General features: G+C 37.1%; 1 protein-coding gene across 2 annotated transcripts in view; it reads right to left on the minus strand.

Moving 5' to 3' along the window:
• Window positions 1–21141, minus strand: part of LOC146394898 (putative inactive serine protease 58) — a 52827-nt gene that overhangs the window by 28613 nt on the left and 3073 nt on the right. For both annotated transcript variants that reach the window (XM_085005281.1, XM_085005280.1), the window contains exons 2-3: window positions 6752–6893; window positions 208–470 (exon numbers count right to left, since the gene is read on the minus strand). In XM_085005281.1, the coding sequence (XP_084861407.1) occupies window positions 208–470; window positions 6752–6893 (405 nt within the window). The remainder of the gene's footprint in view (window positions 1–207; window positions 471–6751; window positions 6894–21141) is intronic.

Below are 21141 nucleotides of genomic sequence, written 5' to 3' on the forward strand. Positions count from 1 at the left end.
TGAATCCCAGCCCTCTGCAGCAGGTGCCACTGTGATACATACATGTAACACTTTGACTTAGGATTTGATCCTGGAAGCCCCACTAACTCTACAGAGCTGATATATTGTTGCTCTATTTCTAGCTTGACACATGTGCTTAAAAATAAGTTCCAATACCTTCCCCTAATTCCTCAAAGGTTCTGGAACACACTTCTTTTTGATACTTACCAGAAGATTCTTCATCTTTTAACCAGATGTAAATGAAGCAAACTATGCTTTCATCTTTCTTGATATTGACAGTAGGCAACTGAAAAATGCTGTTGGAGAAGAAGGTGAGAGGTGCAGACAACTTAATCAGCATAAGATCATTTTTAGGAGAAGTGACAGTGAAATTTGGGTGAACAATGATCTTCTCATACGGCAAAATCTCCCCAATTAAGTTATGAAAATCGAAATTTCTGGCTCCACCAGTGAAGATGACCTGAAGATCTCTAGAAAATGAAAGAGAGAAAAAAGATTGATACTATCAGATCACAAGGTTAATCGTGTGTGCGTGCGCGCACACACACAAACACACACTTTCCTTCTATAACAACCTATTTAACCTCCTCCTATAACCTATTTAATCTCTCTCCATTTGATCTTTATTCGTAGCTATCACATATGATCAAGTATGCTGTGCACTATACCAGTCAATGGGCTGTCATTCACCTAGACTATAATGTGAACGGTGCCTCCAGCAGTTAAGCAATGCAATAGCTTGGTCTCCAATCTTTGTGTATTTCCAGGGACAAGCTCCAATTCAAGACTGAGACACAATTGAAAGAAGTGTACGAGCAGACAGTCAAGGCTTCTCTGAAACTAGTAGGTTCTGTTAGGAAGTCTCCTTTGGGAGTAAGGCAGGAAATGTGAGATAGCACAAATGAAATAAATAATGGCCTACAGTGCTGAAATATTTTACAGCTAGAGGACTCATCCAAATATACTATGCTCTGCTCGTCTTGATCAAAACTTTCCTGGATTAACAGGGTTTTCTGATGATCCTTTAGGAGAACAACAGTGAAAAATCCTGGAGGTTCTACTGAAATCTAGTTGAGATCCACTCACTAACAGGGCTGAAAACCCTAAATTCCTAACAGGAACCTCTCCTGAGGACCCTGACTCTCCCACTCAGGGATCTCTCCAACCACAACAGTGAAATAAGTACTACCTTGGTAATAAGCACCATTTGTTGTTGTTGTACTCCCAAATGCTAAATTTATTTTGTCTCCTAACAGCAGGACTATCTGCCTCTCAGTCTGTTCCTATCACTTTGTTGGGAGCTCATAAGATAAAGTCTAAAGGACTAGAACAACAACAAAAAAGAAAAAGACAAAGGACTAGAATAGGAATAGGCCTGCTAAGTCCATTTTTGAGCCAACCCCAAGGACTGACAAGTTCAGAAGATCTCATCAGAGCAGCATCTTTTAGACAAACTTTGCTTTGTGTCACTTTTACAAAACATTAAATATTGTAAAGACTTTCCTTAGTCTTTTTTTTTTTTAATCTTCCTAAGAATGGCCATACTTAGTTTCATCTACTTGGAGCAAAGATTTTTCTGTGTTTATAGGTGGCAATGACTTGTCTTTGGCCAAATAGTCCTTACTGGCTGTTGGAGTTCTATTGATCATCTAAGTCAGTTTGGTGCTCTGTACTAAATATGTGCTCCCTTCCTGTTAAAATTCATATGCTGTCTCTCTAATTGGCATGATTCGCCAAGGACAATGTGAAAGTACAATGGCCACTTTGAAGAACTTTTGATAAATGCAAGAATGTTAATTTAGATATACATGGAGGTATATCAGAGGTATCGTGGCTCAGAGGTAATGAACCTGACTAGTATCCATGAGGATGCAGGTTCGATCCCTGGCCTCACTCAGTGGGTTAAGGACTGAGCATTGCCATGAGCTGTGGTATAGGTCACAGACGTGGCCCAGATCCTGTGTTGCTATGGCTGTGGCATAGGCCGGCAGCTGTAGCTCCAATTCCACCCCTAGCCTGGAAACTTCCATATGCCATGGATGTGGCCCTAAAAAGATACACACACAAAAAAAGACATACACTAGAAAAAAAGAGAAGGAACCTTGATGATAAGATTATTTCTCCCGTCTGTCTAAATGAGAGACCATTTAATGACCTCCCCTCCTCCATTTCCATAGCTTGAGAATTAGTAAGTCCTTATGTTTTATACATACAACTTGATGAAGTTGTTAGGTCCACTACGTATTCTTTAAATCAGCTGTAGTAACTCTCTTGTGTGTCTCTGTCTATCATATTAGCTTTTTTCTAAGATCACTCTCCTTTCACTCCGGCAGAAGGAAAGTCATTTGTGTTTACAGTGTTAATTTAATATCTAAAATTGGTCCCATCTTATATTTTCTTTTTTCCTTCCTCTATGTCTCTTTTACCCTTCTCCTCTGAAATGGTGGAGCTTACCATAAAAATATTTATAAGTAAATACAGAAATTTACTTATGTGGAAAAGAATTCATGATAAATAGATGATTCTTGGGCAAATTATGGTGAATGAATTTCAGATTAAAACAACTCTGTGGCATGTAAAACTAAACTATGGTGGAAAAATAACAGAAAGTTGCTCATGAGGAATATGGGTGAAAAGTAACTGAGAAAGGGCATAAGGAGAACATCAGGCTATTGCTTAACTTTAGAATTTACTATATTAAATATCCATATTAAAATTTATAAAGTAATAGCTAAAAGAATAGGAAAAAGAAAAAAAGAAGGAGAAATTAAATTGAAAAGTTAGGTAGGAATTCCCCTGTGACTCAGTAGGTTAAGGATCCAGCAATGACACTGCTGTGGCTCAGATTGCTGCTGTGGTGCAGTTTTGATCCCTGACCTGGAACTTCTGCATGCCATGGGTGCAGGCCAAAAAAAAAAAAAAAAAAAAAAAAGTTATCTAAAATACTAATCTAATAAAAGAGCAAAAACATTTTTTATTTTTTAGACATTAAAAAAGAGTACAAATTCAAAATAGGCAGAAACAAACACAAATATAGCAACGATCAAAACAAATATAAATGGCCTAAACTCACCACTTAAAAGACAGAAATTATAATTTTGTATTTTTAAGTCCTGCTATATATAAATTAAGAGACATGCTTAAATCAGATACAGAAAGGTGGAAAATAAAGGGTATAAAAACGAAATACCAGGACATGGAGTTACTGTCATGGCTCAGCAGTAACAAACCCGACTAGTATCCATGAGGATATGGGTTCCATCACTGGTCTCACTCATTGGGTTAAGGATCTGGTGTTTCCATGAGCTGTGGTGTAGGTCACAGATGTGGCTTGGATCCTATGCTGCTGTGGTTATGGTGTAGGCTGCAGGTACAGCTCTGAATCAACCCCTAGCCTGGGAACTTACATATGCTGCAAAGTGATTCAGCTGTATATTCTTCTATATATATATTACATATATACACATATTTTATACACACACACATATATATTCTTTTTCAGATTCTTTTCCATTATAGGTTATTTCAAGCTATTGAATATAGTTCCCTGTGCTATACAGGAGGATCTTGTTGTTTATCTATTTTATATATAGTAGTGGGTATCTGTGAATCCCAAACTCTTAATTTATCCCTCCTTATCTCTTTCCCCTTTGGTAATCATAAGTTCATTTTCTATGTCAATAAGTCTATTTCTGTTTCAGAAATAAGTTCATTTTTTTCATATAAGTGATATCATATGATATTTGTCTTTCTCTGCCTGACTTACTTCACCTAGTGTGATAACCTCTAGGTCTATCCATGTTCCTGCAAATGACATTAGTTCATTCTTTTTCATGGCTGAGTGATATTTCATTGTACACATACACCACATCTTCTTTATCCATTCATCTATTGAGGGGCATTTGGGTTACTTCCATATCTTGGCTAGTGCTTCTATAAACATGAAGGTGCACGTATCTATTTGAATTAGCATTTTCATTTTTTTCTGGATATGTATCTAGTAGTAGAATTGCTGGATCATACGATAGTTTTATTTTTAGTTTTTTGAGAAGCCTCCATAATGGTTTTCACACTGGATGCACCAATGTACATTCCCAGAGTATAAGAATTCCCTTTTCTCCACATCCTCTCCAACATTTGTTATTTGTCAACTTTTTGATGATACCCTTCAGACAGGTGTGAGGTGATATCTCATTGTAGTTCTGATTTGCATTTCTCTAATAATTAGCATGTGCCTATTATCCATCTGTATATCTTCTTTGGAAAAAAAGTCTATTCAGGTCTTCTGCCCATTTCTCTCTTTTTAGGGCTGCACCTGCAACATATGGAAGTTCCTGGGCTAGGGGTCAAATCAGAGCTGCAGCTGCTGGCCTACACCACAGCCACAGCAACATGGGATCCGAGCTGTGTCTGGGATATATACCATAGCTCACAGTAACGTGGGATCCTTAACCCACTGAGTAGGCCAGGGATTGAACCCACATCTTCATGGATACTAGCTGGGTTCTTAACCCTCTGAGCCATGACAGGAACATCCTTCTGCCCATTTTTTGATTGAGTTGTTTGGTACTGAGTTCAATAAGCTGTCTATTGGAGTTCCTGTTGTGGCGCAGCAGAAATGAATCTGACTAGGGACCATGAAGTTGCAGGTTTGATCCCTGGCCTCACTCAGTGGGTTAAGGATTTGGCGTTGCTGTGAGCTGTGGTGTAGGTGGCAGACATGGCTCGGATCTGGTGTTGCTATGGCTCTGGCGTAGGCCAGCAGCTACAGCTCTGTTTCAACCCCTAGTCTGGGAACCTCCACATGCCATGGGCACAGCCCTAAAAAGACAAAAAAAAAAGCTGTCTACAATCATGTGGAAATTTTAAAAATTATTTAGAATTTAAGCAACAAAGATAATGACCCAGATCAAAGATGGTAGATAGAAAACCCATAACAACATATACATGAATTACTAGAAACAGAAGAGAATATAGCAAAGGAACAAGCTATCAGATCAATTTATGAATACCAATTACATTTCAATCATCAGTAATAAACAGAAAATATAATTTTATGCAAGTACTTCAATGAAAATACGATAGAAAAATACAAAGCACTTTAGGAATACATTTAATTAGATATGTGCAAGACATACATACAGATAATATAAAACTCTTGAAATGCATCAAAAGGGAATAAATAAGTAGAAAGCCATCTCAGATCCATGGCTAGGCAAAATTAATAACAGAAAAAAATCAATACTTTCCAACTGATATAAAAAGTCAAAGCAATTCCAAAAAAATCCCAACAGAATTTTTCATAGATCTTGACAAGTTGATTTTTAAATAAAATTCTTGCAAACGAATTCCTAAGCATACCTGACGAAGAATAAGATGGCTCGCCTACCATATCAAACATCACAAATTATGATAAAGTCCTATTATTAAGGCACTGTGGTCTATGATAAATGAACCAATGAAACAGCAGGGAGAGCCCCGACAGTTCCATGTACAAACAGAACATTGACAGATGACAGAGCAGGTGTTGCAGATCACTGGGGATAGGAGAGACCACTGACAAATGATATTTGGATATTTAGCTTACTATGCTAAAAAGGTGAAATTGGATTCCTACTTCGCATCATTCATAAAAATCAATTCCAAATTATACGAAATTTTAAATATGAACATCAAAGCTTTAAAATATATATATATAAGTAAATGTAAAGGAATATCTCTCTGCTTTTGAGGTCATAAATGATATTTTCAACTAGGCACAATGCTCACTAACCACAAATAAAGACTAACTCAAGTTTTAAACTGAATTAGTTTGAAGAGCTCTTGTTCATCAAAAACCACCATAAAGAGAAGATCAAGCTGATCAAGCCACAGAGTGGAAGAAGATATAGTCAACATATAGAACTGACAAACGAGTACTATCTGCAGCATTTACAGAAGTCCTATGAAGAAATATTTTACAAATTGAATACACAAAATGTTCAAAAGACATGAGTATTTCCGAAAAGAAACGTTACTGTCAGAAAGAGGAGGAAGAGGACGAATGGGTGGAGAGGGGAATATGTTAATGATTGCTACTATTAAAGGCATAAAATTAAGACCATAATAAGATATTTCACACTTAATCAGTAAAAAAAATTAAAATCTCTGGAGGAAGTGCAAAAAATGAACATATGCATGCACTAGGATGCAGCAAGTCCACCCCTAATTATATACCATGAGGTATATTTATAGCTATAAACCAGTATGAACATATACCAACACACACACACACACACACACATATATACAGAATATTTACCACAGATATATATATATATATATATATATATATATATTCACACACAAAAGAATACTTTCTAAGGTACACAGTACATTTACAATAATGCTGTTCAAAATAGCCAAAAACTAGAAATAATTCAAATGCATGTCAAGAAAAGAAAGAGCCAAATTGTGTGACATTCACTTTGAAACATTATACAGTCACAAACAATAAAAGTCACATTTAACAATTTTAGATGAATCTTAAAAAAACATTAAGAACAATTTGATGGTTTATCTTTAATCATATACTTTTCCTTTTTTTGTACATGTTAAACATAAGGCTGTGTAGTTACGTGTTGAGTAGATAAGCTCCCTTTCACCATCACATCATCAGTACTTCCTGACCAACACTGGTATTTTAGAATTTCCAGAGCGTTGACTCCCAGCCCTGAAGTCTTAACAGAGTGGATCATTCCCTATCACTTACGGTAAGAAGCAGTGTGCTGCTGTTATCACCCACTGAGGAGCAATCAGGGTCCCCGTACAGGGCTGGTAACTGGATTTCAGGTACAACACATAGTTAAAAAGATGTGGGTCTTCGTTGTATTCAGTAACAGATACAATAACACCTAGAACACACAGAGAGGATAATCAAGAGATTAAAAGGAACTGTGGGTGGTTATGGAGATTTCAAGACACTAGTGTCAGATAATATCAATATTTACCACATTAATCACTTAGCCTAACCTATGCTACTAAAGTCCCATACTGCACAAAAGCGATACTGAACACTTTAGGTACTTCGAGTTTTTAAAAATTTTCACAGGGGAAAAAATTGGGGGTGAATAAATTTTAGATTATTTTACCAAATAAGAACCTAACATTAGGAAACTTAAAGCCATACAACTAATGAATGATGGCTGGTGCAAGGATTCCAAATCCCACGTATGTACTTCTCCCCTACATGACCTCCCCACTTCTCCTCACCCTGTCTGCAGCTTTCCAGAAGGGCTTAGCTCCTTTCCCATCTCCCAAATGCTTAAGGCTTCTCGGTTCTATCAGTAGTCACAGCAGTGCAGCCTTTCCTATAGGTTCCTGAATTTTCCCACTAGTGTGACTCCAACAGCCACAAGTTCCTTAATTAAAAAAATTAAACTTCAGGGTTCCCGTCACAGCTCAGCAGTAACTAATGTGACTAGTATCCATAAGGACGTGGGTCTGACCCCTGGCCTTGCTCAGTGGGTTAAGGATCTGGCATTGCCTTGAGTTGTGGTGAAGGTCGCAGATGTGGCTTGGACCTGGCACTGCTGTGGCTGTGGCATTGGCTGACAGCTGCAGCTCCAATTCAACCCCTAGCCTGAGAACTTCCATATGCCACATGAGCAGCCTTAAAAAGAAAAAAAAAAAAAACTTTAATTCTGGTATGAAAATACCAGAGATACTTGGTAACAATGGGCATGTAAATATAATAGTACAGAACTTATTCTCTGGAAATAGGTACCTAGATTCAAATGCCAGCTCTGTCCTTATTAGTTGTATGAACTTGAACAAATTATGTAAATCTCTATATGTTGATCTCCTTATTTTCACATTGAGATCATAAATGAACTTCTCTCCTAAGGCTACTGTGAAGATTAAATGTATTAATATATGTAAATAGCCTGGAAGAATGCTTGGCATATAATAAATAAATAAATGTTATTTTTTTTTACTATGCCTGTAGCATGTAGAAGTTCCTGGGCTAGAGACTGAACCCATGTCACAGTAGCAACCTGAATCACTGCAGTGACAACACCAGATCCTTAACCCACTGTGCCACTGGGGAACTCCCAATAAATGTTATTTCTTACTAATGCAGTTTCAAGAACATTTTTATGCTGAGAAAATGCAAAATAATGCTCAGAAAAAGACATAAAGTATCTCTGTGAGCCCCCCAAAAACTAAATATCAAGTTTTGACTACATCTCTTCTTTGCATTATTGCTGTTTCCTTACCAGTGACAGCTCTAGCCCTAATATAATCCTCCTACTTGATAAAGAAAACTTTTGAGGTACCCAATTATCAGTGTGCTCCTTCTTTATGACTGTACCTAATTCTGAACTGACCCCATTTCTCTGACTCCATCTTCAGAATTACCTAAAATAAGCCCAAACCCTATAAGACACCCCTTTCAGCTCCCTCTCACTGGGGCACTTCTGAGGCTCTCTGAAGTGTGTTCTCCTTGCTGTATAAAGCATAACAAACCTCACTTTAAAAAAACATTACTGGCGTGTTCTTGGTGGTTTTTGGTTAGTGAGTTCAGCAAGTTAGATCAAATCCTGCTTTGTCCAACTTAGGAAAGGAGGCAGGAAGATGTAAAACTTATTAATTAAAAAAAATCTATGTTCCAATTTGGTCTCTTGCTATGTCAATTTCTATTTCTGGATCTATGGATTTTTCATATACACACATTAAATAGTGAGGGAACAATGGCTTGTATGAATTTAACGCATTGTCTAGCACATAGTAAAACTCAATACATATGTATTATACAAATGAATTAATGAGAGATTAGAGTAGAATGCACTTTGTGTGCAGGGGTCCACTGGAAGTCTCTGCAATTAATGCAAGAGACCAAAGGTTTTATAGATCCAAAGGTGAAGCAAGCATCATCAGAAGACTAAGAGTTAATATTACAGATACATGTTTGTGTACTTTTTTCTAAATCTATATATGCATGCACACATTTATTTTTTTTAATTTACTGGTACATACTTATATGTACCAGGCAATATATTAGATATTAAATAGAAAGGGGTATCTAAGACAAAAGCAAACTTTGTCTTCAAGAAATGAGGGAGGGAGGCAATAAACAAGTACATGAATGGATAGTCACAAACTATGATGAGACAATAACAGTGTTTTATGAGAAAGAATAATTAAGGGCAGAAAATGAAAGGTCTAATGCAGTTTGGTTCACAAAGAAATACCTGCTGCGAAAGTGACAGTTAATCTGAGACATGAAAGACGAGAAAACACAGTCATGGGAAGATTAGGGCAGTTTCCCAGGAGAGGAACTGCATGTGCAAAGCTCAAAATTAGGGAAGAACTAGGAGTGCTGAGGAATCTGAAAAGAGCTAGTGAGACTGAAGCCTAAGATGTGCCTGGAGAGGAGGAAGACCCCATCAAGCAGAACTTCAAAAAACCATAGGCAGGAATTTGTATTTTATTCTAAGTGTAATAAAAATCTGCTGAATTTGAAATATGGGAGTGGTATTATCCAATTATATTTTTTAAGCACCACTTGTTTCTGATTAGACATAGAGGAGAAAAAGGCAAGAGTGGAAACAGGCTTACTGAAGTAGACCTAACAAAAAGTGCTACTGCTTGTGCTAATGTGGCAGTAATGAAGATGGAGAAAGTCAGGAGTTCCCAGTGTGGAGCAGTGGGTTAAGAAACTGACTACAGTGGCTTGGGTTGCTGCAGGGATGCAGGTTAGATCCCCAGCCTAGTGCAGTGGATTAAAGGATCCGGCACTGACACAGCTGTGGTGCAGGTTGCACTGCAGCTCAGATTCAACCCCAGGCCTGGGAACTTACATATGCCATGGGTGTGGCCATTAAAAAAAAAGACAGGTAACAAAGATCTAATGTATAGCACAGGGAAATCTCTTCAATATTGTGTAATAACCCATATGGGAAAAGAATCTGAAAAGGAATGGATGTATGTATATGACTAACTTATCTACTTTGCTGTACACCTGAAACCAGCACAAATTTGTAAGTCCACTATACTCCAATAAATTTTTTAAAAGAAAAGAAAAAATTACAAAGCTTACCAAAAGAAAAAAAAACCACAATTTAAAGAAACATAAAAAGTATGAGAAAGAGATATGACAGGAATATTGGAATTATTAGACCAGGAATTTGAAACAGCTATGATTAATAAACTAAGGGCTCTAATGGATTAAACTAGGCAGCATACAATCACAGAAGGGGAAATATAAGCAGAGAACTGGAACTCTCAAGAAAGAACCAAAAAGAAAACGAAAAGACAACTTACAGAATGGGAGAAAATAGTTTCAAATGATGCAACTGACAAGGGCTTAATCTCTAGAATATATAAGCAATTTATACAACTCAACAGCAAAAAAACCAATCAATCAATGGAAAAATGGGCAAAAGACCTGAATAGACATTTCTCCAAAGAAGATATACAGATGGCCAACAAACACATGAAAAAATGCTCAACATCGCTGATTATAAGAGAAATGCAAATCAAAACTACCATGAGATACCACCTCACACCAGTCAGAATGGCCATCATTAATAAATCCACAAATAACAAGTGCTGGAGGGGTTGTGGAGAAAAGGGAACCCTCCTGCACTGCTGGTGGGAATGTAAACTGGTACAGCCACTATGGAGAACAGTTTGGAGATACCTTAGAAATCTATCCATAGAACTTCCATATGACCCCGCAATCCCACTCTTGGGCATCTATCCGGACAAAACTCTACTTAAAAGAGACACGTGCACCCGCATGTTCATTGCAGCACTATTCACAATAGCCAGGACATGGAAACAACCCAAATGTCCATCGACAGATGATTGGATTCGGAAGAGGTGGTATATATACACAATGGAATACTACTCAGCCATAAAAAAGGATGACATAATGCCATTTGCAGCAACATGGATGGAACTAGAGAATCTCATCCTGAGTGAAATGAGCCAGAAAGACAAAGACAAATACCATATGATATCACTTATAACTGGAATCTAATATCCAGCACAAATAAACATCTCCTCAGAAAAGAAAATCATGGACTTGGAGAAGAGACTTGTGGTTGCCTGATGGGAGGGGGAGGGAGTGGGAGGGATCGGGAGCTTGGGCTTATCAGACACAACTTAGAATAGATTTACAAGGAGATCCTGCTGAATAGCATTGAGAACTATGTCTAGATACTCATGTTGCAACAGAAGAAAGGGTGGGGGAAAAACTGTAATTGCAATGTATACATGTAAGGATAACCTGACCCCCTTGCTGTACAGTGGGAAAATAAAAAAAAGAAAAGAAATGTTAATAATAAAAACAAAAGTAATATACCTTTGGTAGGTTTATTAGTACACTGGATATGGCTGAGGAAAGAAAGGGCACCTACATATGTATCAACAGGAAATTCCAAAGCTGACGAAAAGGGAACAAACACTGAAAAAGATGGAACAGAATATTCAAAAACTGTGAAACAACTATAAAATGTAACATGCATAATGAGAGTACCAGAAAGAAAAGAACAAAAGAATATTTGAAATAATAATGACTGAGAACTTTCTCCAGATTAATGACAGACATCAAACTGCAGATCCAGAAAGCTCAGAGAACACTAAGCAGGATAAATAAAACAAAACAAAATTAGGCATAGGCATATCATTTTCAAACTACAGAAAATCAAAGATAATGAAACAATCCTCAAAGAAGCCAGAGGGAAAAAGGCACCTTACCTAGAAAGGAAGAAAAGAATCACATCAACTTCTTCTCAAAAGACATGCAAACAAGAAGTAGAGAACAAAATATTTAAAGTATTGAGAGAAAAGAAACACCAACCTAGAATTCTGCACTCTGTGAAATTATCTCCCAAAAGTGAAGAAGAAATACTTTGTCCACCAACAAATATTGAGGGACTTTGTTCCCAGAGACATACCTTGCAAGAAGTGTTAAAAAGATCTTAAGAGAAGGAAAATAATACAAGCCACAAACTCAGATCTACATAAAGAAAGAAAGAGTGTTGAAGAAGAAATAAGAAAAGGTAAAACACATTTTTCTTATTTTAATATCAGTTAATATCTATTATATCATATATAGATAAAAGCTTGTTTAAAATAATAATAGTAACTGTATTCAAGTATGTATGCTTACATATATACATATATGTAGAATAACAGTAATGATAGAAGGGATATGAGGGAGGAACCAGAATTATTTTGCTATTATAAGGTACTCACACTACCTGTGAACTGGCATAGCGTCATCTGAAAGTGGACTAGGATTAGCTATAAATGTATATTTCAAACTCTAGGGCAATCATATAAAAAGGTTAAAGGGGAGTTCCCTTGTGGCTCAGTGGGTTAAGGATGCTGTGGTTCTGGTTACCACTGTGGTTCAATCCCTGACCTAGGAATTTCTGCATGCTGTGGGCATAGCCAAAAACTATTTTTAAAAATTAAAAGGTTAAAGAGGAGAAGTATAACTGAGGAAGGAGAGAAATTAGAAACATAAAATACTCAGTTAAAATCACACAAAGCAGAAAGAGTGGAAGACAAAAACAGAAACATATGACAAGGCCAAGAAACAGAAAACAGTAACGAATGTGGTAGATATTAATCCAACTAGGTTAATTATCACTTCAAACGTCAGTGGCCTAAATGCACCAATTAAAAGACAGAGATTGTCAGAGTGGGTTAAAATATAAACCTTAACTATACATTGTCTACAAGAAATGCACTTTAAATATAAAAATGCATATCAATTAAAATTAAATGGATGGAGAAAGATAATACTAACACTAATCAAAAGAAAGTAGGTGTAGCTATACAGAATTGAGACAGAGCAGAATTCAAATCAAGTAAAATTTTCAAAGATAAAGAGGGGCATTACACTATTATAAAGGTGTCAATTATCCAAGAAGACATAACACTTAATATACACGTGCCTAATGAGAAAGCAGCAAATTATGTGAGGTAAAAACTCATGAAACTAAAAGGAGAAATAGCTGAATCCACTATCACAGCTGGAGCCTTCTATCTGAAATGGATGACTCCTGAGGGCAGAAAATCAGCCAGATCTTCATTTAACTCAACAGCACCTCCAATCAAATGAATAAGATAATAAAAAATTATAGACTACTTTATGCAAAAAACAGTAGAATATACTTTTTTTTCAAGCTTACATGAAAAATTCACCTAGACCACAATACACCTTAACAAATTCTCTCAGACCACAATGTAATTATATTAGAAATCAATAACAGAGAAAAAAAATCCCAAAATATATGGAGATTAAACAACATACTTCCAAACAACACACAGGTCAAAGATATCACAAAAGAAATTTTAAATTAGTTTTAAATGAAAAATAAAATTTATCAAAGTTTGTAGATGTAAAGGAAGATACATGGATGGCCAACAGGCACATGAAAAAATGTTCAACATCACTAATTATTAGAGAAATGCAAATCAAAACTACAACAAGGTACTACCTCACACCAGTCAGGATGGCCATCATTAGTAAGTCTACAAACAACAAATGCTGGACAGGGTGTGGAGAAAAGAGATCCCTCCTACACTGTTGGTGGGAATGTAAACTGGTACACCCACTATGGAAAACAGTATGGAGGTTCCTCAGAAAACTAAATATAGAACTACCATATGATTGAGCAATCCCACTCCTGGGCATATATCCAAACAAAACATTCATTCAAAAATACACATGCACCAGTTTGTTCATAGCAGCACTATTCACAACAGCCAAGACATGGAATTAAACTAAATATCCATCAAGAGATGAATGGATTAAGATGTGTACAGGAGCTCCTATTATGGCTCCATTGGTTAAGAACCCAACATAGTTTCCGCAAGGATGTGGGTTTGATACCCGGCCTTGCTCAGTGGGTTAAGGATCTGGCTTTGCTGCAAGCTGTGGTGCAGGCCCCAGCTGTAGCTCTGATTCAACCCCTAGCCAGGGAAATTGCAGGTGGGGCCACTGGAAAAAAAAAAAGATGTGGTACCTATATACAATGGAATACTACTCAGCCATAAAAAAAGAATGAAATAATTCCATCTGCAGCAACATGGATGCAACTAGAGATTCTCATACTAAGTGAAGTAAGACAGATACCATATGATATCGTTTACACATAGAATCTAAAATAAGGTGCAAATGAACTTATCTACAAAACAGAAACAGACTCACAGAGAGAACCGATTTGTGGTTGCCAAGGGGGAGGGAGGGAAGGAGTGAGATGGGATTTAGGGGTTAGTAAATGAATGCAAACTACTATATTTAGAATGGATAAGCAATAAAGTCCCTACTGAATAGCACAGGGAACTACATCCAATCTGTTGTGACAGACCATGATGGAAGATAAGAAAAGGAATACATATATACATATATGTAAATATATGCATATACACATATATATGTGATTGGGTCATATGTATACATATATATATACACACATATATACAAATATATGTATATATATATGTGTGTGTGTATATATATATATATATATGACTGGGTCACTGCTGTACAGCAAAAATTGGCACAACATTGCAAATCAACTATACTTAATAAAAAATTTGTGGGTGTAGCAAAAACAGTGCTTAGAGGGAAATGTTTAGCACTGGACATATATATTAGAAAAGAAAAAAAGGAGATCCCGTCGTGGCACAGTGGTTAACGAATCCGACTAGGAACCATGAGGTTGCGGGTTTGGTCCCTGCCCTTGCTCAGTGGGTTAACGATCCGGCGTTGCCGTGAGCTGTGGTGTAGGTTGCAGACGCGGCTCGGATCCTGCGTTGCTGTGGCTCTGGCGTAGGCCAGTGGCTACAGCTCCGATTCAACCCCTAGCCTGGGAACCTCCATATGCCGCAGGAGTGGCCCAAGAAATAGCAACAACAACAACAACAACAACAACAAAAAAAAAAAAGACAAAAAGACAAAAAAAAAAAAAAAAAGAAAAAAAGAAAAAAAGGTCTAAAGTCAACAATATGTTTCCACCTCGGAAAACTAGAAAAAGTGTCACAAATTATGTCCAAAGTAAGTAGAAGAAAAGATATTATGTTATAATAATTATAGCAGAAACCAAAGAAAATAAAAATAGGAAATAGAGAAAATCAACAAAACTAAAAACTTTTTCTTTGAAAAAATTGGTAAAATCATTACATCTTAGATAGTATAACCAAGAAAAAAAAAGAGAAGACAAATTATTAATATCAGAAGTGAAAATGGTGATATAACTACAGATCCCATGGATAGCAAAAGGACAATAAAGGAATACTATAAACAATTCTATGCTGGTGGACATGAAAACATAGGTGAATTCTGTGAACAACATAATTTACCAAAACTCAAACAAAAAGAAGTAGACACTCTAAGTATGCCCATATCTGTTAAAAACATTGATTCAACAATAACCTTCCAGAACAGAAGGCACTGGGCCCAAATGAGTTAGTTCACTGATGAATTCTACAAACCATTGAAGTAATAAATTGTACCAATTCTCTGCAATCTCTTTCAGAAGATAAAAGCAGATGGAGGAGTTCCCGTCGTGGCGCAGTGGTTAACGAATCCGACTAGGAACCATGAGGTCGCGGGTTCGGTCCCTGCCCTTGCTCAGTGGGTTAACGATCCGGCGTTGCCGTGAGCTGTGGTGTAGGTCGCAGACGTGGCTCGGATCCCACGTTGCTGTGGCTCTGGCGTAGGCCGGTGGCTACAGCTCCGATTCAACCCCTAGCCTGGGAACCTCCATATGCCGCGGGAGCGGCCCAAGAAATAGCAACAACAGCAACAACAACAACAACAGACAAAAAGACAAAAGACAAAAAAAAACAAAAAAAAAAAAGCAGATGGAATATTTCCCAAACCATTCTATGAGACCAGTATTATCCTAATACCAAAAACAAAGACATTACATGAAAAGAAGATTATAAAACAGTACCTCTCCTGATCATATATGAAAAAATCCTCAACAAAAATTAGCAATTGAATTCAATAATGTATAGAATGGGAGGGATCAGGAGCTTGGGCTTATCAGACACAACTTAGAATAGATTTACAAGGAGATTCTGCTGAGTAGCATTGAGAACTTTGTCTAGATACTCATGTTGCAACAGAACAAAGGGTGGGGAAAAATGTAATTGTAATGTATACATGTAAGGATAACTTGATCCCCTTGCTGTACAGTGGGAAAATTAAAAAAAATAATAAAATAAAATTTTTTCAAAGAAAAAAAATAATAATGTATAGAAAACTTTATACACTAAGACCAAGTGGAATTTACCTTAAGTATGCAACACTGGTTCAATATTTGAAAATCAATTAAGAGCTTCTTCCCTGATTTCTTCTAGGAATCTCATGGTTTCAGGTCTTATGTTTAACTCTTTCATTTTGAATTAATCTTTGTGAGTGGTACAGGATAGGGGTCTCATTTCATTTGTATGCATGTGAGTATACAGTTTTCCCAACACCATTTGTTAATGAAACAATCCTTTCTTCATTGAGTGTTTTTGGTTCCCTTATCAAATATAATCTGACTATATATGCAGGGGTTTATTTCCAGACTCTCTATTCTGTTTCATTATTTTGTATCTATTTTTATGCCGATACCACAATACTTTAATTACTATAGCTTTGTGACGGTTTAAAATCAAGAAGTGTGATGCTTCTGGCTTTGTTCTTCTCAGGACTGCTTTGGCTATGTGAAGTGTTTTGTTGTTCCATACAAATTTTAGGATTGTTTTTCTATTTATGTGAAAAAAAACCATTAGAATTTTGATAGGGATTGCATTCAATCAATAGATGGCATTGGGTAGTGTGGACATTTTAACAATATTAATTCTTCCAATCTATGAACATGGGATATCTCAATTTGTTTATGTCTCTTTCAGTTTCTACATTCAAAGTCTCATGGTGTTCACTGTTCAGATCTTTTGCTTCCTTGGTTAAATTTATTCCTAAGTATTTTATTGGTTTTGATGCTATTGTGAATGGGAATAAAGCTCCTTGAAGAAAACACAGGGATAAAGCTCCCCGACATGGGTCTTGGTAATGATTTTTTTGATATGACGGTAATAGCACAAGCAACAAAAGCAAAACTCAACAAGTTAGGCTACATCAAACTAAAAAGATTCTGGACAGCAAAAGAAACAATAAAATGAAATTGCAACCTACAGGATGGGAGGAAATATTTGCAGACTATAGTAAGGTAGAGGTTAATATCCAAAATATAGAGAGGATCCATACAACTCAAGAACAACAACAAAAAATTAAAAGGGGGGCAGAGGAATTAAATAGGCTTTTTTTCCCAAAGAAGACATTCAAATGGCCAAAGGTTCATGAAAAGATACTTAACATTACTAATCATCTGGAACTGCAAATTAAAACCACAATGAGATATTGTCTCACACCTGTTAGTATGTCATTAAGAAAATACAAAGATCAAATAATAGGAAAATAATACAAAATACAAATATTAGGAAATCAAACCAGCTGCAAAGGTAGAAATATAATTGTCCCTACTTGTAGGTGACATGATTGCCTACATAGAAAATCCCAAGTAAATCTACCAAAAACTCCTGGTAGAGTTTTTGCGTTCATCAAGATCAGGGGATACAAAATCAACATATAAAAATCAATCTGACTTTTATATACTAATAATGAACATGTAGAACTCAAAATTAAAAATTCAATATGGGAGTTCCCGTCGTGGCGCAGTGGTTAATGAATCCGACTAGGAACCATGAGGTTGCGGGTTCGGTCCCTGCCCTTGCTCAGTGGGTTAATGATCCGGCGTTGCCGTGAGCTGTGGTGTAGGTCGCAGACGCGGCTCGGATCCCGCGTTGCTGTGGCTCTGGCATAGGCTGGTGGCTACAGCTCCGATTCGACCCCTAGCCTGGGAACCTCCATATGCCGCGGGAGCGGCCCAAAAGAAATAGCAAAAAGACAAAATAAATAAATAAATAAATAAAATAAAAATTCAATATGATTTGTAATCACTCCAAGGAAAATTAATTAGGTATACAATTAACCAAATATGCACAACACTGTAAATCAACTATATGTTAATTTTTAAAAGTCACTTAAGAAAATCCAAAAACAAAATATGTACAGAATCTTTATGCTAAAAATTTTTAAATGCTGAAGAAAGAAAGAATTAACTAAAAGGAATTACATGCTGTGTTCATGGACTGGAAAAGTCAACACAGTAAAGGTGCCAATTCCCCCCAGACTGATCTATGGGTTTAATGAAATTCCTATCACAATTCCAGCAAGGTCTATAAAGAGAAGTTTATTGAAAATTTTATTGATAAAGTCACAGGCCCTAGAATAGCTAACATAATTTTAGGAAAAAAAAAAAAATAGGAGTTCCCGTTGTAGCTCAGTGGTTAATCAACCTGACTAGTATCCATGAGGATTCGGGTTTTTTTTTTTTTTTTTTTTTTGTCTTTTTGTTGTTGTTGCTATTTCTTGGGCTGCTCCCGCGGCATATGGAGGTTCCCAGGCTAGGGGTTGAATCGGAGCTGTAGCCACCGGCCTACGCCAGAGCCACAGCAACACGGGATCCGAGCCGCGTCTGCAACCTACGCCACAGCTCACGGCAACGCCGGATCGTTAACCCACTGAGCAAGGGCAGGGACCGAACCCGCAACCTCATGGGTCCTAGTCGGATTCGTTAACCACTGCGCCACGACGGGAACTCCAGGATTCGGGTTTGATCCCTGGACTTGCTCAGTGGGTTAAAGATCCAGCATTGCCGTGAGCTGTGGTGTAGGTCACAGATGTGGCTCAGATTCTGTGTTGCTGTGGCTGTGGCTGTGGCATAGGCCAGTGGTACAGCTCCAGCTCAACCCCTAGCCTTGAAACCTTCAGATGCCATGGGTGAGGCCCTAAAAAGACAAAAGAAAAAAATAATAATAATACAATAATAAAGTGGAAGATATGGGTATACAAGTATGCTCAACTGCTTTTTGACAGGGTACAACAGCAATTCAATGAAGGAAGTACAGGCTTTTCAGCAAATGGAATTGGACATGCATAGACAGAAAACAAAACCAAAGCAAAGAACCTCCATCTTAACCTCATACCTTATAAAAGAACTAACTTATATGGATTATAGCCTTAAATATAAAAATTTACAGGGGAAAAAAAAGAACATTTTTCAGGATCCAGGGCTACACAAAGAGTTCTTAAACTTGACATGAAAACCAAAATCCATAAAAGAAAAAAATAATAAATTGAACCTTATCAAATTAAAAACATTTGCTCTATAAAAGACCAAGTGAGAGGGTTTAAAGACAGGTTAAGCACTAGGAAAATATATGCAAACTTCAAATTTGACAAAAGATTGTATCTAGACTATACCATTTCAAAGTAGCTGTCAAAAAACATGCAGTCTAATGAAAAAACTGAGCAAAATACACTAGCAGAAACTTCACTGAAGAGAATATACATGGAATGGGGAGTTCCCTGGTGGCCTAGTGGTTATGATTTGGTGCTTTCATTGCTGCAGCCTGGGTTCAACCCCTAGTCTGGGAACTGAGATCCCACATCTAAGCCGCTACATGTCATGGCCAGAGAGAGAGAGAGGGAATATACATATGATAAATAAGTTCATGAAAAGATATTCATTATCATTAGTCATGAGAAAACGAACATTAAAATTACAGTGAGATACTACTATTCATCTAACAGAAGCGCTAAAATGAAAAATAGTGAGTGACAACACCAATGCTAAGAAAGATGTAAAGAAAACAGCTTACTTGTACATTTGCAGGTTGGAATGTAAAATGGTATAGCCAATCTCCAAAACAATTTGAGAGTTTGGTATAAAACTAAGCATACAATTACCATAAGATGAGAAATGGTGTCCTTGAGCATGAATACTACGCAGTAACAAAAAGTAACAAACTATTGATCTACACATACAACTTGGATGAATGTCAAGGGAATTATGCTGAGTGAAAAAAGCCAGTCCTAAAATATAACATACTGTATGATTCCATTTGCATAACATTCTTGAAACAAAATTACAGAAATGGAGAACAGATTAGCTGCCATGAGTTAGGGAAGGGGTGAATACGGAGGAGGGAGAATGGAAGGATGTGTCTAAAAACAAGCAACAGGACAGATACTGTGGTGGTGATAGAACTGCTTCATATCTTGAAAGAGGTGGTGGATGCATAAGCCTATAAATGGATAAAATTGCATATATTTATACATGCATAAATACAAGTAAAACTGAGGGAAGCTGAATGACCTCTGTAGATTTTAGCAATGTTAAGTTCATGATCTGATACTTTACTACAGGTAATACAAGATGATACAATGGTGGAAACGGAATGAAGCATACATGAGACTCCTTGGTATATTTTTTGCAACTTCTTGTAAATGTCTACTTTCAAAGAGAAATTTTATTTATTTACCTTTTGGCCATGCCCATATCATGAGGAGGTCCCTAGGCCAGGGATCAAACCCATGCAACAGCAGCAACCCAAGCCACTGCAGTGACAAAGCCGGATCCTTAGCTTGCTGTGCCACGAGAGAACTCCCAAAATAAAAATTTTAAACCAAGGAAAGTAGTTAGTAGTCAAAGTTGTGTCCTTTAAACTTTTCTTTCCCACAAACACTTTCCAAGTAATCTTTTCCACTCATTCCTATTAATTAAAATCCTGTTGATACGCCTAAAATTCCAAAATCTGTCTTCCAACTCAGACACCTTTCTTGAGCTACAGGGCCCTTTATTCAAGTGCACATCTCCAGGGGACCTCTCAAAGGCACCTCCTGCTCAGTAAGTGGAAACTGTAACTTGTCCTCTTCCCCAAATACCTCCTTTCCAGGGTTCCCTATTTCAGGAAATTGTACCACCATTCACCCAACCAGAAATATGGGTGACATCCTTTACTTGTCCCTACTCTTCATTCCTCACGTTCAGTTCATCACTGCTGTCTCATTATGACTGCAATCCTTTACTTGATTTCACACTGCCACAGCCCTGGTCCATTCTGTTGGCTGGAGAGCTGCAACAGTCACCTCAATTTCCCTTCCAGATCTTTCCCACACATAAGCCATATCTCTATTCAAATTCATTCTCCATACTGAAGTCACAAGAGCACACAAGT

Source organism: Sus scrofa, chromosome 18, assembly GCF_054392235.1.
Source record: "Sus scrofa isolate SSC_HxYL_T2T_F1_AM1 chromosome 18, Sscrofa_HxYL_maternal_Yorkshire_Landrace_v2.0, whole genome shotgun sequence".
In the NCBI taxonomy this organism is placed as follows: Eukaryota; Metazoa; Chordata; class Mammalia; order Artiodactyla; family Suidae; genus Sus; species Sus scrofa.